The sequence below is a fragment of the Uranotaenia lowii genome, chromosome 2 (genome assembly GCF_029784155.1).
Source record: "Uranotaenia lowii strain MFRU-FL chromosome 2, ASM2978415v1, whole genome shotgun sequence".
In the NCBI taxonomy this organism is placed as follows: domain Eukaryota; kingdom Metazoa; phylum Arthropoda; class Insecta; order Diptera; family Culicidae; genus Uranotaenia; species Uranotaenia lowii.
In genome coordinates, this window is record NC_073692.1 from 128428211 (window position 1) to 128445543 (window position 17333).

At 42.5% G+C, this 17333-nt stretch overlaps 1 protein-coding gene across 1 annotated transcript in view; it reads right to left on the bottom strand.

Moving 5' to 3' along the window:
* Nucleotides 1-9968: 9968 nt before the first annotated feature.
* The window catches only part of LOC129740937 (thioester-containing protein 1 allele S3-like), a 29769-nt gene continuing 22404 nt past the window's right edge, over nucleotides 9969-17333 (bottom strand). The window contains exons 7-15 of the mRNA XM_055732590.1: nucleotides 15206-15303; nucleotides 14876-15131; nucleotides 14564-14776; nucleotides 14462-14504; nucleotides 13961-14374; nucleotides 11777-12070; nucleotides 10444-11711; nucleotides 10183-10336; nucleotides 9969-10120 (exon numbers count right to left, since the gene is read on the bottom strand). Coding sequence (XP_055588565.1) covers nucleotides 10023-10120; nucleotides 10183-10336; nucleotides 10444-11711; nucleotides 11777-12070; nucleotides 13961-14374; nucleotides 14462-14504; nucleotides 14564-14776; nucleotides 14876-15131; nucleotides 15206-15303 — 2838 coding nt within the window. The 3' untranslated portion in view covers nucleotides 9969-10022. The remainder of the gene's footprint in view (nucleotides 10121-10182; nucleotides 10337-10443; nucleotides 11712-11776; nucleotides 12071-13960; nucleotides 14375-14461; nucleotides 14505-14563; nucleotides 14777-14875; nucleotides 15132-15205; nucleotides 15304-17333) is intronic.

Sequence of the window (17333 nt, forward strand, 5' to 3'; positions counted from 1 at the left end):
GCTCAAAAATAGCCTGCGGAATGAGTGCTACGGATTCCAATCAACATAACCTGCAAATTTCATCCCAGCATAATTGCGTAGGATGCACGCAGTCGGATGAAATCCAGGATATGGTGGCATGTGACGAGTGCTCCCAGTGGTGGCATTATAATTGCGCCGGAGTCAATGCCTCTATTGCCGACAAATCGTTCCGTTGTGCCCAAAGTTCCGGAAAATCCAGGAAAACGAATACTTCTTCGTTCCATACAATGCGATCCACTTCCTCAAAACATTCAACATCTTCACTGGCCCGGCTCCGATTACAACAGCTGGAGGAGCAAAAACAGTTGGAAGATAGACTGAGGAAAGAAAAGGCAGAGCAAGCAGAAAAGGATCGCTACTTTCTGGCGGAAAAGCACCAACTAGAATTGGAATTGCTGCGCGAGGGATCTCAAGCGGGAAGCAAACGTAGTTTCGAGTCACGTGAGCAGCTGACCGAAAAGTGGATCTAAAGTCAGGACATCGGTAATGGAAACCTGTTGGCTTCATCCACTCCTGTAGCGGCGCCGGTACATACTGGTGCGGGGCCGAAAATCTTACAGCTGCCAGCGATAGAGGAGGAATATTGTTTACCGGAAGATTCACGAATAGTCCAAGGAAGGCGACCAGAGACAGCAACTAACAAGAAAGGCAGCATAGGTTACGCTGAACTTCCCCCAGCAGCACTGGGCACAAGGGAGTCTAGTTTTTCCCGGAATTGTTGGCCAAATTCTGATGTTCAGCGTCATTCTTCGCATCCATTCAGTATGACAGTGGATCAAAATCCCCAGCCGAGATCTTCTTATGCAGAACTATTAGAGCTGGTAGATGTTTCCGGAAGTTTGTGGTGTCGAGAAAATAACCCCCCTCCAAATTCTCCACCTCTGCTCAACAATCAACTCGTTCAGCAGCAGCCTGTACTGCTCAATGCCCAGCAACTCGCAGCAAGGCACGTCGTATCCCGGGATTTACCCAGATTTTCGGGTGATCCATTAGAATGGCCGGTGTTCCTTAGCACTTTCGAATCGACCACGGCCATGTGCGGAATTCAACCAGACGAGAACCTGGTTCGCCTTCAAAAGTGCCTGGTAGGAAGTGCGAGAGAAAAAGTTCTGAACCTGCTCACAATTCCATCAGCGGTTCCAGAAATTACTGCTACCCTCAGGGAAGAGTGTGGCCGACCCGATCAGTTGATACATTGTATGCTGTCTAAAATTCGCCGTGGCAGTCTGCCAAATGCGAACAAATTGGAAACTCTCGTTAGCTTCGGACGTGAAGTGAGGAATTTGGTGACGTACATTGAAGCCGCTCGTTTGCAGTCCCACCTAACTAATCCGGAGCTCCTTTCCGAACTGGTGTTTAAATTGCCTCCAAGTTTACGCCTCGAGTGGGGAAAACTCCTAGAAAACGTTTCGGAGCCGTCGCTAAGGGATTTCTGCAGTTATGTGTCATCGCTCAGAACCGCTGCCTGCAAAGTCACTCCACCAGCCGACCTCGCAATGGATGGTCAAATTCGAAGAGGAATCCGCAAAGAAAAAGAAACAGGCTTCCTCAATACTCATCAGGAGGTTTTCTCGAAAAAGGAAAACACTTTGCCGAAGCAGAAAGGAGATCCCAGACCCTGTTTAGCGTGCGATAGGAAGGGCCATAGGGTCCGCGACTGCGAGAGATTCAAGAAATCTTCGTTAGACGATCGTTTGAAAGTAGTGCAGGAGAAACAACTGTGTCGACGATGCTTGGCACCACACGGCAAGTGGCCGTGTCGAACGAGACAACCCTGCGGTGTGGACGGTTGTCAGGAAATGCACCATATGTTGCTTCATTGTAAACCATCGCCATCAACCTCGTATGGTGCATCCGGAAATGTAACAACACATCGACACAAACAAAATTCCACGCTCTTCAAAATCATACCGGTTGTGCTACATGGGAACGGCAAGTCTTTATTGGTCCACGCATTCCTCGATGATGGGTCCGACTTGACTCTCATCGAAAGCAAAGTCGCCGATGAACTGGGCCTAGACGGAGTAGAAAGACCTCTATGCATAGAGTGAACAGGTAGCGTAACACGGAATGAAGATTCTTCTCGTGTCGTACAGCTGACGATATCCAAGCCGAAAAGTGAAGAAAGACATGCCCTGACAAATGTGCGCACCGTTCCAGATTTGGGATTACCGAAGCAGTCGTTGAACTACGACCAATTGGCAAAAGATTTCCCCCCTCTTCGTGGTCTACCGATTTGCAGCTATACCGATGTTACTCCCAAAATATTGATTGGAGTCGACCATGCAAGACTGAAGTTAACGCTGAAAAGAAGAGAGAGAAGTGCTGGTGAACCCGTGGCAACCAAGACGAGATTAGGCTGGGTTATTTTCGGTGGACAGAGTGCTACGAATAATCTCGCCCGAACCATGGTCCACACCTGCAAGACGACGAGACGACGAATTACACGATCTTGTCAGAGAGTATCTAGCAGCCGAAAGTATGGGCATTGCCGAACATGCTCCGCCAGAAACCAGCGAAGATCAACGTGCCCGAAGAGTCTTGCAAGAAACTACAAAGCGCACTCCGTCCGGGAAATACGAAACTGGTCTCCTCTGGAAAGTCGACGGTGTGAGTTTCCCATTCAGTTACTCGATGGCCGAACGTCGCTTACAATGCCTGGAGAGACGTCTTTCAAGAGATCCAGCATTGAAGGAAAACGTGAAACAACAGATCCAAGAATACCAGAAACTTGGCTACGCATATAAGGCAACCGAAGATGAACTCCGAGAACGGGATCCGAACAAGGTGTGGTACCTGCCCATTGGTGTCGTCCAGAACCCCAGAAAGCCTGGCAAAGTCAGGGTAGTCTGGGACGCCGCTGCGTCCGTGAGTGGAACATCACTCAATTCAATGCTCCTCAAAAGGGCCTGACCTCCTGACGCCCTTGCTGAATGTTCTTTGTCGATTTCGTGAGAGGCAGTACGCAATTGAAGGTGACATCCGCCAGATGTTTCACCAGATTTTGATTCGTGGTGAAGACAAGCAATTCCAGCGTTTTTTGTGGCGTACCGATCCGAAAGCACCTCCTGACGTCTACATTATGGATGTGGCCACGTTTGGAGCGACGTGTTCTCCCTGTTCCGCTCAATATGCGAAGAATCTGAACGCCTCCGAACATCGTGACCGTTATCCAGAAGCAGCAGCCGCCATCGTAGAAGGCACGTATGTCGACGACTTTCTCGATAGCAGAGATTCAGCGAGAGAAGCCGTCGAAATTGCGCAAGGAGTGGCCACAATAAATGGTGCAGCTGGCTTCCAAATCCCGACGTGGCAATAGAATTCCATCGAAGTTCTTCGAGAGATCAGCAACGAAAGCGAAAACTCCACGAAACGTTTTTCTGTGGATAGAATGACAGCAACGGAACGAGTTCTTGGGATGGTTTGGCGGCCAAGCCCAGACGTCTTCGTATTTGAAAATGTATTTCGTGATGATCTTCAGACACTGCTAACCGGATACATCATTCCCACCAAACGTCAAGTTCTTCAGGTGGTAATGAGCCTTTTCGACCCCCTGGGAATAATCGCAGCCTTCACCATCCACGGAAAAATCCTCATGCAGGATATATGGAGGTCAGGTGTGAATTGGGACGAGTCTATCCTGTTGACGGATTTCGAAAACTGGAAGCGCTGGATAGGAGTGCTTCCCGATTTAGCGAAGGTGACGATTCCAAGATGTTATTTCCCGAACTACGATCCTGTTAGCTATGATTCTCTGCAACTGCACATCTTCACAGATGCAAGCGAGACAGCTTACGCTTGCGTAGCATTTTTTAGAATCGTCGATAGAGGATCACCGAGATGCTGTCTAGTAGCTTCGAAGGCGAAAGTTACCTCACTTCGACCACAGTCGATTCCTCGGAACGAGTTGAATGGTGCAGTCATTGGAGCGCAACTAATGGAGTCTATTGTGGACAGTCACCGGCTGAAGATATGCAAGCGATATTTTTGGACCGATTCATCCGTAGTGATTTCGTGGCTTCATGCCGACCCACGAAAGTACCGGCAGTATGTAGGATTCAGAGTTGGTGAGATCTTATCGAAAACTCAAGTCGACGAGTGGCGCTGGATAGCGTCAAAGCTGGACGTTGCGGATGCTGCGACAAAGTGGGGCAGTGGTCTCAATCTCGATCCGGACAACCAGTGGTTCAAAGGGCCCGAATTTTTATACCTACCAGAATCCGAATGGCCATCACGTAAGTTGAATCTGCCGGAACCAACCGAAGAGGTTAAGAAGGTGTGTGTGCATCGTGAAATAGATCAACCCCTTATCCCATACACTACCTTCTCACAATTCGACAAGCTCGTCAAGCACAGAGCCTATTTGTTTCATTTTTACCATCGCTGTCGAACCAAAAATAGAACTGAGAGTACCGTACTATCTGTGTCGCTAGAGCGAAAGGATTTCGAGCTGAGGTTTCCTTGTGGAAAATGGTTCAAGAACAAGAATTCGGTGATGAACTTACGATTTTGCGAAGGAACATGTATCTTGCTTTTGAGAAGCGCAAACGATTGTTGAGATCAAGTCCTATTTTAAAACTCAACCCGATCTTAGACCCAGAAGGTATTTTGAGAGCCGAAAGCAGAATTGGTTCGGACGCGCTCTACTATCCGTACAACTTTCGTAATCCGATAATTTTGCCGAAGAGCCACCATGTTACGGAGCTATACTTCTGATGAAGTATCATCAACGCTTCGGACATGCCAATTCACAAACGGTCCTGAATGAAATAAGGTACACCGGGGCAAGTGCAAACGGTTTTCACCATAGTTTAACTTTCACATGTCCTAGAAAAATATGTATATGTTCAAAAATTATCAATTATCGTTAGTTGCATCACTAAAATAGTTCTCAACAAATTTCCGTTGGAAGTGAAAAATTTAAAAATTTTGGTAAAAAGTAACGGTGCTTTTGTGAAAAAATTTCTAAATTTGCACTTGCCCCGTTTATGGGGGCAAGTGCAAACGCAATACTTTTTCCAAACTAATTCACAGATGAGTCAGTGTATCGGTCTTAAAATGAATTGAATACATGTTCCGGTACGTTTTATTAACTTTTATTAATATGTTTGCTGTTTTCTTGCAATATCAATAACTTTTTGGAACTCCATTTTTGGTGACTGTTGTTTTAAGCAAAAGACCTTCGTTTACTAAGGCATTACGGAACTTTGAATATCCGCTTCAAATACAACACTTTGAATACTTCTGACTATTTTAATATAATGCTGAACCATTTTGGTCATGAATTTTCTGAAATGACTGATTTTACATGGCTTAAAGGTGCGTTTGCACTTACCCCGGTAGTGTCGTTTGCACTTGCCCCGCAGTGTGGGTTGACAAGAGCGAATATTATTTTCACAACTTTCGGGGTGTACTGAAAATTTATCATAAATTTTCTGCTTTCACTTGAATATCGGTCTCAAACACGCACCTTTGAACGAAAACTCGGATTTGAATGCACTTTTTTATAGCCAAAATATGCAAAACAAAAACACACTGTTCATGTCTAGTACGTACTTAAATTTGTGTGTGATCAAACAGTGCAGTGTTTTTAGTGAAAATTTTAAAGAGAGTTTAGTTTATCTATGTCAGATTGTTTGTTTGGGTCTAAACAACAATTTCTAGAAGAAGAAATATTTTTTACTTTTTTTGTAACAGAGAAAAGTTGAACGTTTGCACTTGCCCCGAGTTTGCACTTGCCCCGGTGTACCTTACAACAAAAGTTCTATGTGCAAAACCTTCGTACTCTTGTGAAATCCGTGGTCAGAAAATGTATGTGGTGCAGAGTTTATCGGGCCAAGCCAGCTGTACCAAAAATGGCCCCGCTACCTCACCCCCGAGTTCGTCCGTATGTCCGGCCTTTTACGTTCACCGGGGTCGATTATTTCGGACCCATTGTAGTCAAGCGTGGTCGTAGCAATGTCAAACGTTGGGTGTGTCTGTTCACGTGCTTGACAGTACGCGCCATCCATCTAGAAGTCGCTCACTCATTGTCAACCGAATCGTGCATCCGAGCCATTCACCGCTTCGTCGCCAAGAGAGGACCGCCACAGCATATCTTTAGCGACAATGGCACAAATTTTCGAGGTGCTGCCAACGAGCTCGCAATGCAGATGAAAGCCATCAATAAGGAGGCCGCCAGAACGTTCACCAACGCAGAAACTGAGTGGCACTTCAACCCGCCTTCCACCCCCCACATGGGTGGGGTGTGGGAAAGGAAAGTCCGTTCAGTGAAGGATGCTTTTAAGGTAGTTGCACCACGGAATCGATTAGACGACGAAGAACTCTTAACGTTTCTGGCTGAGGTCGAGATCATCGTCAATTCGCATCTTCTTACATTTGTGCCACTGGACTCTCCGAATGATCCTGTACTTACTCCTAATTGTTTCCTGCTTATGACATCGAGTGGTTCCTGTGCACCGAAGGTGGAAGTGGGTTCGACGAGTAACCTGAAAGCTAATTGGAGAACGATGGAAGAAATATTTAATCAATTTTGGAAACGCTAGATCGGGGGCTATCTACCAACGATAGCAAGGCGGACCAAATGGTACCATGATGTTCGACCGTTGCAGGAAGGAGACCTTCTTGTAATCGAGGACGAGACCGTGAGGAACGGATGGTTACGAGGGCGTGTAAGCCGTTCTTATCCAGGATCTGATGGGCAAGTTAGGAGAGTAGACGTAGGAACTAGCTCAGGGGTATTACAGCGAGGAGTTGCCAAGGTAGCACTGTTAGATCTAGATGTGACAGGTAAAACCTACTAGCGTAAGGTGTTACGGGCGGGGGTGTTGCGTGGGATTATAGCCCACAGATTGGGTTTCTAGTTTGAGCGTGTAGAGAGAGGGCGATAAACGTCAAAAGAGAAGAAACGAAGAAAATCGTTAGCGTTTTGTAACGGTCGTGAAAATTTTTCCTCGCGTCAGTATAACTGCTTAAAAGTTCGCAAAATATTATATTCGGAGTGAATTAGGCTCGATTAGTTCTTTCATTGAGTAAGTTATATTGCCTTTTTTATAATTATATTGTACTAATTAAATAATCCTCCAGATCCAGCAAATCGCCAACTTACGTTGTTGAGGCGTGTTTTCGGCAAAGCCACTGGGGCTTATTGAACGGCTTATTGATTGGATAAAATTGTCCTATTGCCAAGTAAGTTTCATCTCGCCGGATAGATTTACAAATTACTAAATTTATTATTGTAAACAGGCGCTAGGCAGTTGGCTACCGTAACCTGGCACTCGAGTAGAGCGGAAGTTAGTAGGGGAACTATTTGTAAGTGACAAATTCATTATTGTATTTCCCTAAATTTAATAAAAATGCTTTTGCAGTTGAGTCCTGTCGAGGACAGTTTCCCGTCATTAAACGGCATTAAGTCTATCCGAGACAGACTACAAAAAACCCAAACAAAACGACTAAGAACGGGCGTCGTTTGCGGGAAATTTATATTACTGCGCATTTACTACGGTTTAAAGGTAGTTATTTTATTCACATAGTATTCGTCTCACGACATAACTTGACGAACATAATTTCTAAAATTCACTTGGTCCATGGCAACCGTTCTCCAATTTCTCGGGCAACCCACGTTCGCCAGATCACGCTCCAATTGGTCTAATCACCTCGCTCGTTGCGCCCCCGCTCGTCTTGTTCCTACCGGATTCGTAGCGAACACCTGTTTTGCAGGACAGTCATCCGGCATTCTCGCAACATGTCCCGCCCAGCGTATCCGGCCAGCCTTCACCACGTTCTGGATACTGGGTTCGCCGTAGGGTCGCGCGAGCTCGTGGTTCATCCTTCGCCTCCACACTCCGTTCTCCTGTACGCCGCCAAAGATGGTTCTTAACACTCGTCGGGCCCATAGAGAAGGAGTTTTTGAGCTTAGTGGCTGCTTTAGAGATGATTTTCATCCTCGACTGTAATACCGTTTAAAGCAAAGCCCAGTGGTGAAACATTCCTGATAGAACAATCCACTTGATCGTCGGTTATTAAAGATGTATCAAATTATTTGATTCAAATATGCACGAGAATTTATTGGCAAAGAGATCGCAGATTCCGGAGTCAGAGTTCGCCATCATGCCATCCAGGAACATGCAGGACGGTGTTCTATGTTCATTCCGCTGATTATTGACGTGCTTCCAGAAGGATTTTGGGCTAGTCTTGAGGTTTTGCTGAATCCGACTAAGATGGTTCTGATAGCGGAGTTGAGTTTGCGATATTCTTCCTTGGTATGCGGAGATTTGTGCTTATTGTAATTTCGAAAGGCACGCCTTTTTGTCGGATTCAGTTGTCGTAAAGCTGATATAGCCCATGGAGTCCGAGGATTAGCATTGGCAGTGCCTTTCGGCACATGACGGTCGATTACGTAGTTGAGGATGACCGAGAAAGTTTCGATTGCAGCATTAGGGTTTGCTAGTTTGAGCTCGGATTCCCAGTCTATGGTGGCCAGTATGCAAGAAATGGTATCGAAATCGGCGTTCTTGAAGTCCAAGTAGAAAGGTGTGAGTTTATCACGGGGGTACACAATCTAAAGATATCTAATGTAACCAGTAAAGCCGGGTGATGTGGGACTACTTTAACTAGCGGTGCAGGTGCTGATTTGCTCGCTCAAACACAACCGGATATGCAAACTCGACGACCTCACCGAAAACTCCATAGCAGCAGGTCTCAAAGTCAATGTCAGAAAGACCAAGTAGATGGAGATTAACACAGGAAATACCTCCAGTTTAATGGTAGCTAGTCAACAGGTTGAGAAAGTGGAGTACTTCCAGTATCTTGGTAACCAGATAACGCCTGATGGTGGTACTAGGAAAGACATCGAAACCCCGTAACATAAAGGCCCGATTTGCGTTTGCGAGTCTACGAACGAAAATCCGAATCTTCAACTCAAACGTCAAATCTGTATTGCTGTACGGGTGCGAAACTTGGTGCACATATGCGGTAACGACGCGAAAGCTGCAAGTATTTGTAAACCGCTGCCTGCGGAATATCATCCGCGCTTGATGGCCTGGCAACTGGATCTCAAATAAGGAACTACATTGCTGGTGTCATCAAAAGGCGCTAGAAATCGAGATTCGGGAACGTAAGTGGAGATGAATTGGGCACACGCTGCGAAAAGATGGAACGAGATTAGCATAGAGAGGCACTAGAATGGAATCCAGAAGGACATCGCAGGAGAGGCAGACCCAGTAACTCGTGGCGGCGAAGCCTAGCCGCCGAAATCCGAACTGTCGATTAGAATCTTGACTGGAACCAATCAACACTGGGATCGCCATCAGTGGAGGTATTTTACCAAAGCCTTATGCATCGGAGGATCGGCGCGGGAACATTAAGTAAGTAAGTAAGTAAGTAAGTAATTATCATTTAAGTGTACTGAATCATTCGAGTTCTTTCGTAATTTATGAGCATATCTCCCTGACACCTTCCAAACTTTTCAAAAAAAAAATCAGCTTGAAGACTCTCAACACTTCCAGAATAGTGGGGGTAAAAATTACCATGTGTGTCGACCGGCTGCTCGTTTTTTTTTGAACCGAGAGTTTATAAGGTTAATTGTCCCGTCTCATCTTTACAACTGATTGCTTAAGCTAAGAAAAAAATAAATAAATTGGATTTTTAAACTTCCAATTTTCAGCTTTCTAACGAACTCATTGAAATTTAAAAAAAAAATTGAGAAATGGCAATATCGACATCTTAAAATTAAAACGATGGGTTGATTTTGATTTGTGTCGATCACTGTACGTTATTCGAAATAAAAAAAAAGTATTTTTTTAAAAATAACTTAAACATTGAAATTGGGAAAAGTTATGTACAAAATACGCTTAAAATGTCATTTGACCCTCTTTGGTATATTTAGATATATCTCGATGTAAAGCTTCAAGGATTACCGGATACGATTTGGTTTTCAAACAGAGAGCTTGGTTTAAAGTGAGAGTACATTTGTCTTTCGCGACTAGAGCGGGTTATTTTATTCAACTCGATTGGCAAGATAAGGTTTCGCAGTCTTCATCCTCACAAATATCGCAAAGTTCCACCAGCTTTCCTTCGTACTGCTTAATCGCTGAACGCTCTGAAAAAAAAGGTAAAGTTGAATGAATACATCTTTCCGGCACTAAAGTTAATCGTTAATACTTCGATTGTAATAGTCGTAGACCAAAACGTTTGCTGGTCTGTGCATTGCCACCTTATACTTCCGGTAGGATGTAACTTGGAAACAATTTTTTTCGGTGCCCATGTTATCAAAGTACACAACAACATTGGTGGCCGCAAAACGCAATTCGGTTTTCTGGAAAGAGAAACATTTAAACATACTGGTGTAAAAAATATTGTAATTTTAAAATCTTTTAACATCAAATAGCAAGACATGTATTTAAAACAGGCTTATGAACATACCCTGATGGTGCCGTAAAAATCTCGCACTGAATCTTCCTCGGCAAGCATTCCGCTAGGGAAGAAAACCTCTACAATAGCCATGCTCGATCGCTCATACGCTTGAGATGGTTTATAACTCACGCAAATGTGTAAATTTTGCACATCATATGTTGTGGTGTTCATAACTGTCACGTCTAAATCAAAGCTCGGTTTGGTATTCTCGACATTCAGGTAGTATTGATAGGCTATTTGGAAAAAACCGTGTCCAATTCCTTCGACACGAACATGATAGTTGCGAACGTTACCCGGTAGTTCCTGCACTTGTGTGACAAATGATCTACGTTTATCGACATCGAAGGTATACCGCTTATTTGGCTCATGGCGAATTATGACTCGATAATCATTTTTATGAGCTGAAGTTTTGGCAGCGTATTTAGCTAAGGCTTTCAGGCCAACGAATGTATCTTGTGTTCCGGGAAAGCCTCCCAGTCCATATCGTTGGGTATTCAACCATTTCATGATGGAACTTGCATCTGCCAATAAACCGGCTTGGATGTACGACAGCAGAGCGTAACCTGCTACTTCTATTTCGACTGGACTCCGATCCCAATACCGTGTTGACGTAGCGTTATCAAATTTCGCTTTTTCTACCAGCTTATCCATGAACAACTTCCTCGATTTGTGCGTTCCAAGATGAAGTGCATAAGTCGCCATCGACAAATCGTAAACATCTTCAATGTTGGCAAGGTTGTTTGCCAAATAGGTGAGCGTTCTACTAACAACTTGTTTATGTTGTGCTCTGGCATCTGCGACCTCCAAAAAGGCTATCAAGACAAACGATGTAAGCGCATAACTAGACGTTCGCAGTCCACCCTGCATGTCAGAATGAATCATTCTGCCAACTTCGTCAAATCGGCCATCCGGTTTTTGAATTCCGGCAAGCCAGCGGAAAGCATCCATTACCAAACTTTTATCAATGTTGATGTATTTATCAGCAATTTTGAATGATTTCGCTACAAAAGCTGTCAGGAATGTACTTCCCTGTGCATCGGATCCTCCCCAAACGCTGAATGATCCATCAGAGCGCTTGTATTTTAGCTGATTTTGGTAACCGCTTGACAAAAAATTGATTGCTTTCATCTTAACCTCTTCATTGATGGTTCCCGTTTCGGAGAGGTAGTCTAGAATAACTGCGTTGGGCACAAAGTTAACCATACTTTGTTCTCCGCATCCCGTAGGTAGCCGAATCAACGAATCTAGGTTCTTGATGGCCTGTCCGAAAATGTCCGCTGCAAAAAAAACCGAAAGTTGTTAAATAACGTTCATAAATTGGTCTTTAAATTTACTAACGCACCATCCAAAGTGAACATAATCTTGGCCGATCCGTCGTCGATGTCCTTCGGTATACTAGCAGTAAGTTCAAACTCTTGGAAACCGCGATTATCCAGTTCGACAAACCGAGCCAGATTGCGTTCGTGCATGTGACTTTCTGGCGTTACTCGAAGCATATGCTCCAGTGAGTCGGACGAGAGTAGATTAGTAGCTTCGATTTTAATAGCAATTTCGCCAATTTTTTTGGCTTTTATCAAGAAGTAGGCGGGCTTGCCATTGTTGGTAGGGGAGATGACGGCCTTGGTACGTCTGGTTTCTGGAAATTACGGAAAAATATAATGTGATTTAAAAACATAGTAGGTGAGTATACTGATTTTAATGTACTGTGGTAGCGTACTACTACTAATATAATATTGTTTCAGTCATACCTATGTATACATTGATAGTCCTTGGTCAGAAAATATAGAACTGGAGATTAACCCACACGTGTGTTTTAGTTGTGCCTTTAGTTATCACAAATTGGCGACGAGCCGGGATTTTTCGTTCCTGGTGAACGATTCATATAGTTGCGGAAAGTAGGAATTGTAAGCAGAACCTCGCAAGTGAGCGGAAAAAGCATCGGTAAGTTGGAAATTGGTCATCGACAAAAACTAGACAAACACGTGATATTTTTTTTCATCAATAGCAAAAGCTATGTAAAAACATCGCAAAGTACGCAAAAGTAAACATCGCAAGAAGTTGGTTGCGTTTTGGTGCGGATTAGCACAGACTGCGATAAATGTAAACAAACCAGATACTGCGCCAGGCTATGCAGTGGTTTGATACCGCGTCAGGTTAGCGGATAGTAAATAAAGTGAGAAAAACAAGACTGTACCAGGATTTGCAGTAGTAAGAACCGCGGCAGGTTAGCGGTCAAGTTTATAAAGGATAACCACACCAGGATCGTAGCCTTTTAAACGGTGTCAGCTGGGATATCAAGGATAACCGCACCAGGATCGCGGCCTTGGTAAAGTAAAATCTCAGTTGATAGTCAAGGATAACCGCACCAGGATCGCGGCCTTGAAAGAAAGTCTGGTAGGATAAGGATAACCGCACCAGGATCGCGGCCTTAATCAGGAAATCCTAACGGGTTAAAGGAATTCGGAAACGATTGAGAAATCTCGGAATTTCTTTGCTAAGGTAAATTTAAACGACATTTTGTGGAATCGAGATGTTTAAAAAAAAGTCGTTTTTTGTTTTAGAATGGACAGCAAACTGTTGGCGGGATTGCCACCGTTTACGTGTGCTGATATACCGATAAATGACCGTCGGAATAAAACTTGGAAGCGAGGTTTTCAAATTTGTCTTCGGGCTTCGAAGATAAATGAACCATCCGAAGCAAAGGATATGCTTCTTGCTCACGGTGGTTTTGAGCTTCAAGAATATTTCTCAACATTCCGGGAGCAGATGTGGAAGAAGACAAGGAAAAAGATGTCGATCCGTATCTGGTGGCTATCCAGAAATTGGATGACTATTTTGCCCCTCAACGACACGAGGCACATGAACGGTTTGAGTACTGGAGTATTTCGCAGGAAACTAATGGGGAAGTTTCTTATGCGCATTCAAGCTTATGCATCAAAGTGAAATTTGCAGCTGAAAGTTCGGAAATTTCAGTAATTGATAAAATTTTGCGAGTGGTACCCGCGCCGTTGAGGGCACGCTTGTTACAAGAGAAAAGTCTTTCATTGGAAGAGGTCACTAAGCACATAAATGCGTACAAATCCACTAGAGCAGCCAGCAGTCAGATTGTAAGTCAAGGAATTTCAAAGCCAGCTAACTTCCAAGAAGCAGTGAACGTTCAAATGATTAAGGTGTTATGCGAGAACTGTGGTAGGGAACATCAGGACCCTCGATATTGTCCAGCGTTTGGTAAAACGTGTTCCTTATGTAATAAGTTGGGACATTTTCATAGACGTTGCCCGGAACGATTTAATCAGAGCTTCAAACGAGTTGGAAGGCCACTTGCACAATCTAATCGCGGAGCACCTAAGAGGTCTTTCGGTACAACTTCGTCGGAAAACCGAAATCGAGGAATTTATCAACAACCATATGAGCGTGGGCTTTACACACGACCGAAACCCATAGAAGAATTTTAAACCGATGTTCTCTTTTAAGACACTGTTTTTCAGTCTTAAGTCTATTCATGGTTAACGTCTAAAATACTCACCATCATCGTCGGACTTATCGACAAACTCTATTTCACCCTGTTTACTGTAGAGTGTAACATCCGTCGTTAAATTATTTCCAAGAAAATTGAAAACTGTCACTTGGATCAGTGCGACCTCATCGCGTTTGATGGAGTATGGCAGATTAGCCACGATGTAGAATGGCTGTTTGACTGTTATTTTCGTGGGTTGGTTCATGAATCCCATCCCGAGCGTAGGGCTGAGTGCGAAACCGGAGATGAACCAGGAGGTAATAGTGTCCGGTACGGTGTCCCTTATCGATTTTGAATCCGTTCTTCCGTCCATGGTATAATTTATCCATAACCACGACTCGGGAAATTGTGTCCTTATATGAATGACGTTCATTTTACGTTTGAAAAATTGTCCTTGGCGATTGAGGGAATTTCTCGAATATGCTACAATTACAATTACAATTACAATTACATATGCTACAATTACATTTTGAATCGCACTTTGGTGCTGACTAATTACTCAGGACTCACCAAAATCAACAGCAGCAGTAGTTTTAACAAAAAGTCCCATGGTCTGTGAAAACAAATAATCCAAGTTTACTTTTCAGCTGTTGAGTTCTGGCTACAACTTACCTTGAAGGGGTCAAACTCGTTCTCTTCGGTCGCTTCGTACAGGTCCAAATCCTTGAGCAGATCTTCTTTAGTAATGTCATGACCCTCATTTCCGAGTAAGAGAGCACTCTGGTCGATCGCCTGGAACGTTATGTACGAATCACGGGTGGCATTCGTCCACAGATCAATATCTTGCCCGGGTTCGTACTGCTCGTAATCGGTCAAGAATTGGAACTGTAATAGAAATTTTCATATAAGTTTTACTGGAATAAATTATCGGTCGTTGCATTTATTAACCTATACGTCACAGATGAGGGAGCCCTAAATACTTACATTGTTGTTGAAGTTTTCAAAAATAAGCTCTTGCTCATCGAAGAGTAAATAGCCGCCGGAAATGTATGAAACTATGATACGAGCCTTAGGAACCATGCTGGGCAGTAGGTCCACATAGAACTGTTTCTTTTTGGCGTTGACATTATTGATCGCATTGGCATCTACAATTTTGCCTTTGGACACTATCACGTACGAAAACATCGTCATTGCCTTGGTACAGGTCACCTCGAATTGTACTTTCTTGTTGACACGCACCCTGTGTAGGTTAAAATTAGTTGCAATACAAATGGATATTTGTGTGTTGTTTTTTTTTTTAACTAAAAGTCTTACCTGAACTTAGGATTCAAAGTAACACGGAGGTATTGTTCACTTTTCGAACTGGCAGTACTGATGATTGAAGGGTCATAGTTTCGTTCTTTGAAGGTTGTCTGCAATAATACCAATCATAAGTATAAAATGATGATAAGTAACTCTGGGGTCTAAAACGCTTCGCTTTGATTCAAAACTGAGCCATGTTTTTTTGTAGAATATTGAAGCAACGTTTACATGAGTAAAATTGAATTGTTTGTAAGGGAAAATTGAATATTTTGTACTGAAAAATCAATATCATTGTTGTTTCTTTTGTGGAACCGAGCCTGCTAATGGTTTTTGTGCCAATTTATAAATTCTCTAAAAGAAATTTTCCGCTGAACACTTTTGTCGAACACCGTAACTTCGTATCTTATAAAACAAAAAAATATTAGGGGTTTAATGGGTTTAAATTCAATTGACATCACTGCTGGTGCCTCGCGAGGTATTGCATGAAAAGTATTCATGCAATACCTCGCTAGGCAACCAGCGGTGATGTCAATTGAACTGCGTTTCCATATGCTGGAATATGATTGTTTTGCATTATGCGTTTGTTAACATTCAAATTTCATCCATCCTAAGATTTATTTTCATGATTTAAGCTAATAGTATATTTTGAAGTATTTTTTACCCCTAAATGTATGCAGCAGATTAACACTTTTTTCTTAAAAACATTTTTGACAGAAAAAATTTAAAATTTAATTAGAACAAAACCAAAAATTACTACAATTGGTGCTTTATGCGTTATGACATCCCAAATGTATCAGAAACTATAAATTTTCAAATGGTTTCATTTGATTTTTCATTAATAACAGAGTTTGTTGCAACTTACCCCTTTTTCTTAGTAGGGTGAAAATCGCATGTTTTTGTAAATTTAAAAATAACTGATAAAACTAATAATTTTTCTGAATAAGTCAGTTTGGAGTCCCATCAACCTTAAAACTTTTGACGTATATGATATGATTATCTGTAAGCATTAACATTTTAGAAGCCATTGAAGTTGAAAAGTGTTGCATGTTGCCCCAGTTGACGGTACTTAAGGCTCCCAATAAAACTTTATTTGTATTTTGATAAAATTTGTTGAAAAATTTAAAAAAATATAAAAGCTCAATTTAAGTTTTCTGTTTGGTTTTGTAAATAAAGTGAATTTGGGGAAAAACGGTCTTTTTCAACGAAACCTGGACATTTTGCTCACAGTGAACCCTTCCCAAATTTTGTATCGAATATTCCGGCAAGTCCGTGTAAAACCGGTCAATCTGACAAGCTTTAACAAGATGGCACTGTTTGACATAAAATCTTAATTCAAAATTGGAACTATATATCTCGGCTTGGCGAGAATAGGAATACAAAAGATCGAATCGAAAATAAACCGATCTAATCGATTTTCTCCACGCTAAAGAATCGATCAAAAAAATTGAAAATCTGAGTTGAAAAGATCGATTTCCCAAAGATCGACCAATCATACTCTCGACGCTTACGGCTCTTGGCTCTTGACAAAGCCGTATTAAGGGGGCAATTGCCCTGGGCCCCCTTACTTTAATCAAACTGCTTTAAATTGAACAAAACTATAGGAAAGAAAATAAAAATCGGAATTAAAATGTTCAATAAAACAGGTAAGGGGTCACCTTGAAAAATATCTCGACCAGTCTCACTCTTTCATATATAAATTAAGGAGGCCCGTTAGAATAAACATTACAGAATTTTTTTTTGGCTGAACAAATAAGTACAAATTTTTACAATACCTGACAAATGATTCTTCAACATTAAATCCAGTAAAATCTAAACGAAATTCGGTCGTAATTCAAAAAAAAATCTATAAGAAATTGACTACCAAAAATTTTAATTTTTTTTTATCGAAACACGTCAGCAACGTTTCCAAAAAGAAAAAATAATTGGATAAAACAAGCACAGAAAAATTAAGCTTCATTTCGACCTTGGTTTGCTTTATTTGTCCACTTTACTTTGAACCCGAGATGTTCTAATAAATTCGGGGATTCTGGAAAGCATACCATATAATAAATAACAACATCACTTTCTCTTATTTATTGACTAGAGAAAATATTCAAGGACTTTGCAGCGAATAAAGCTTTATTTTATGATAAGCAAGTAT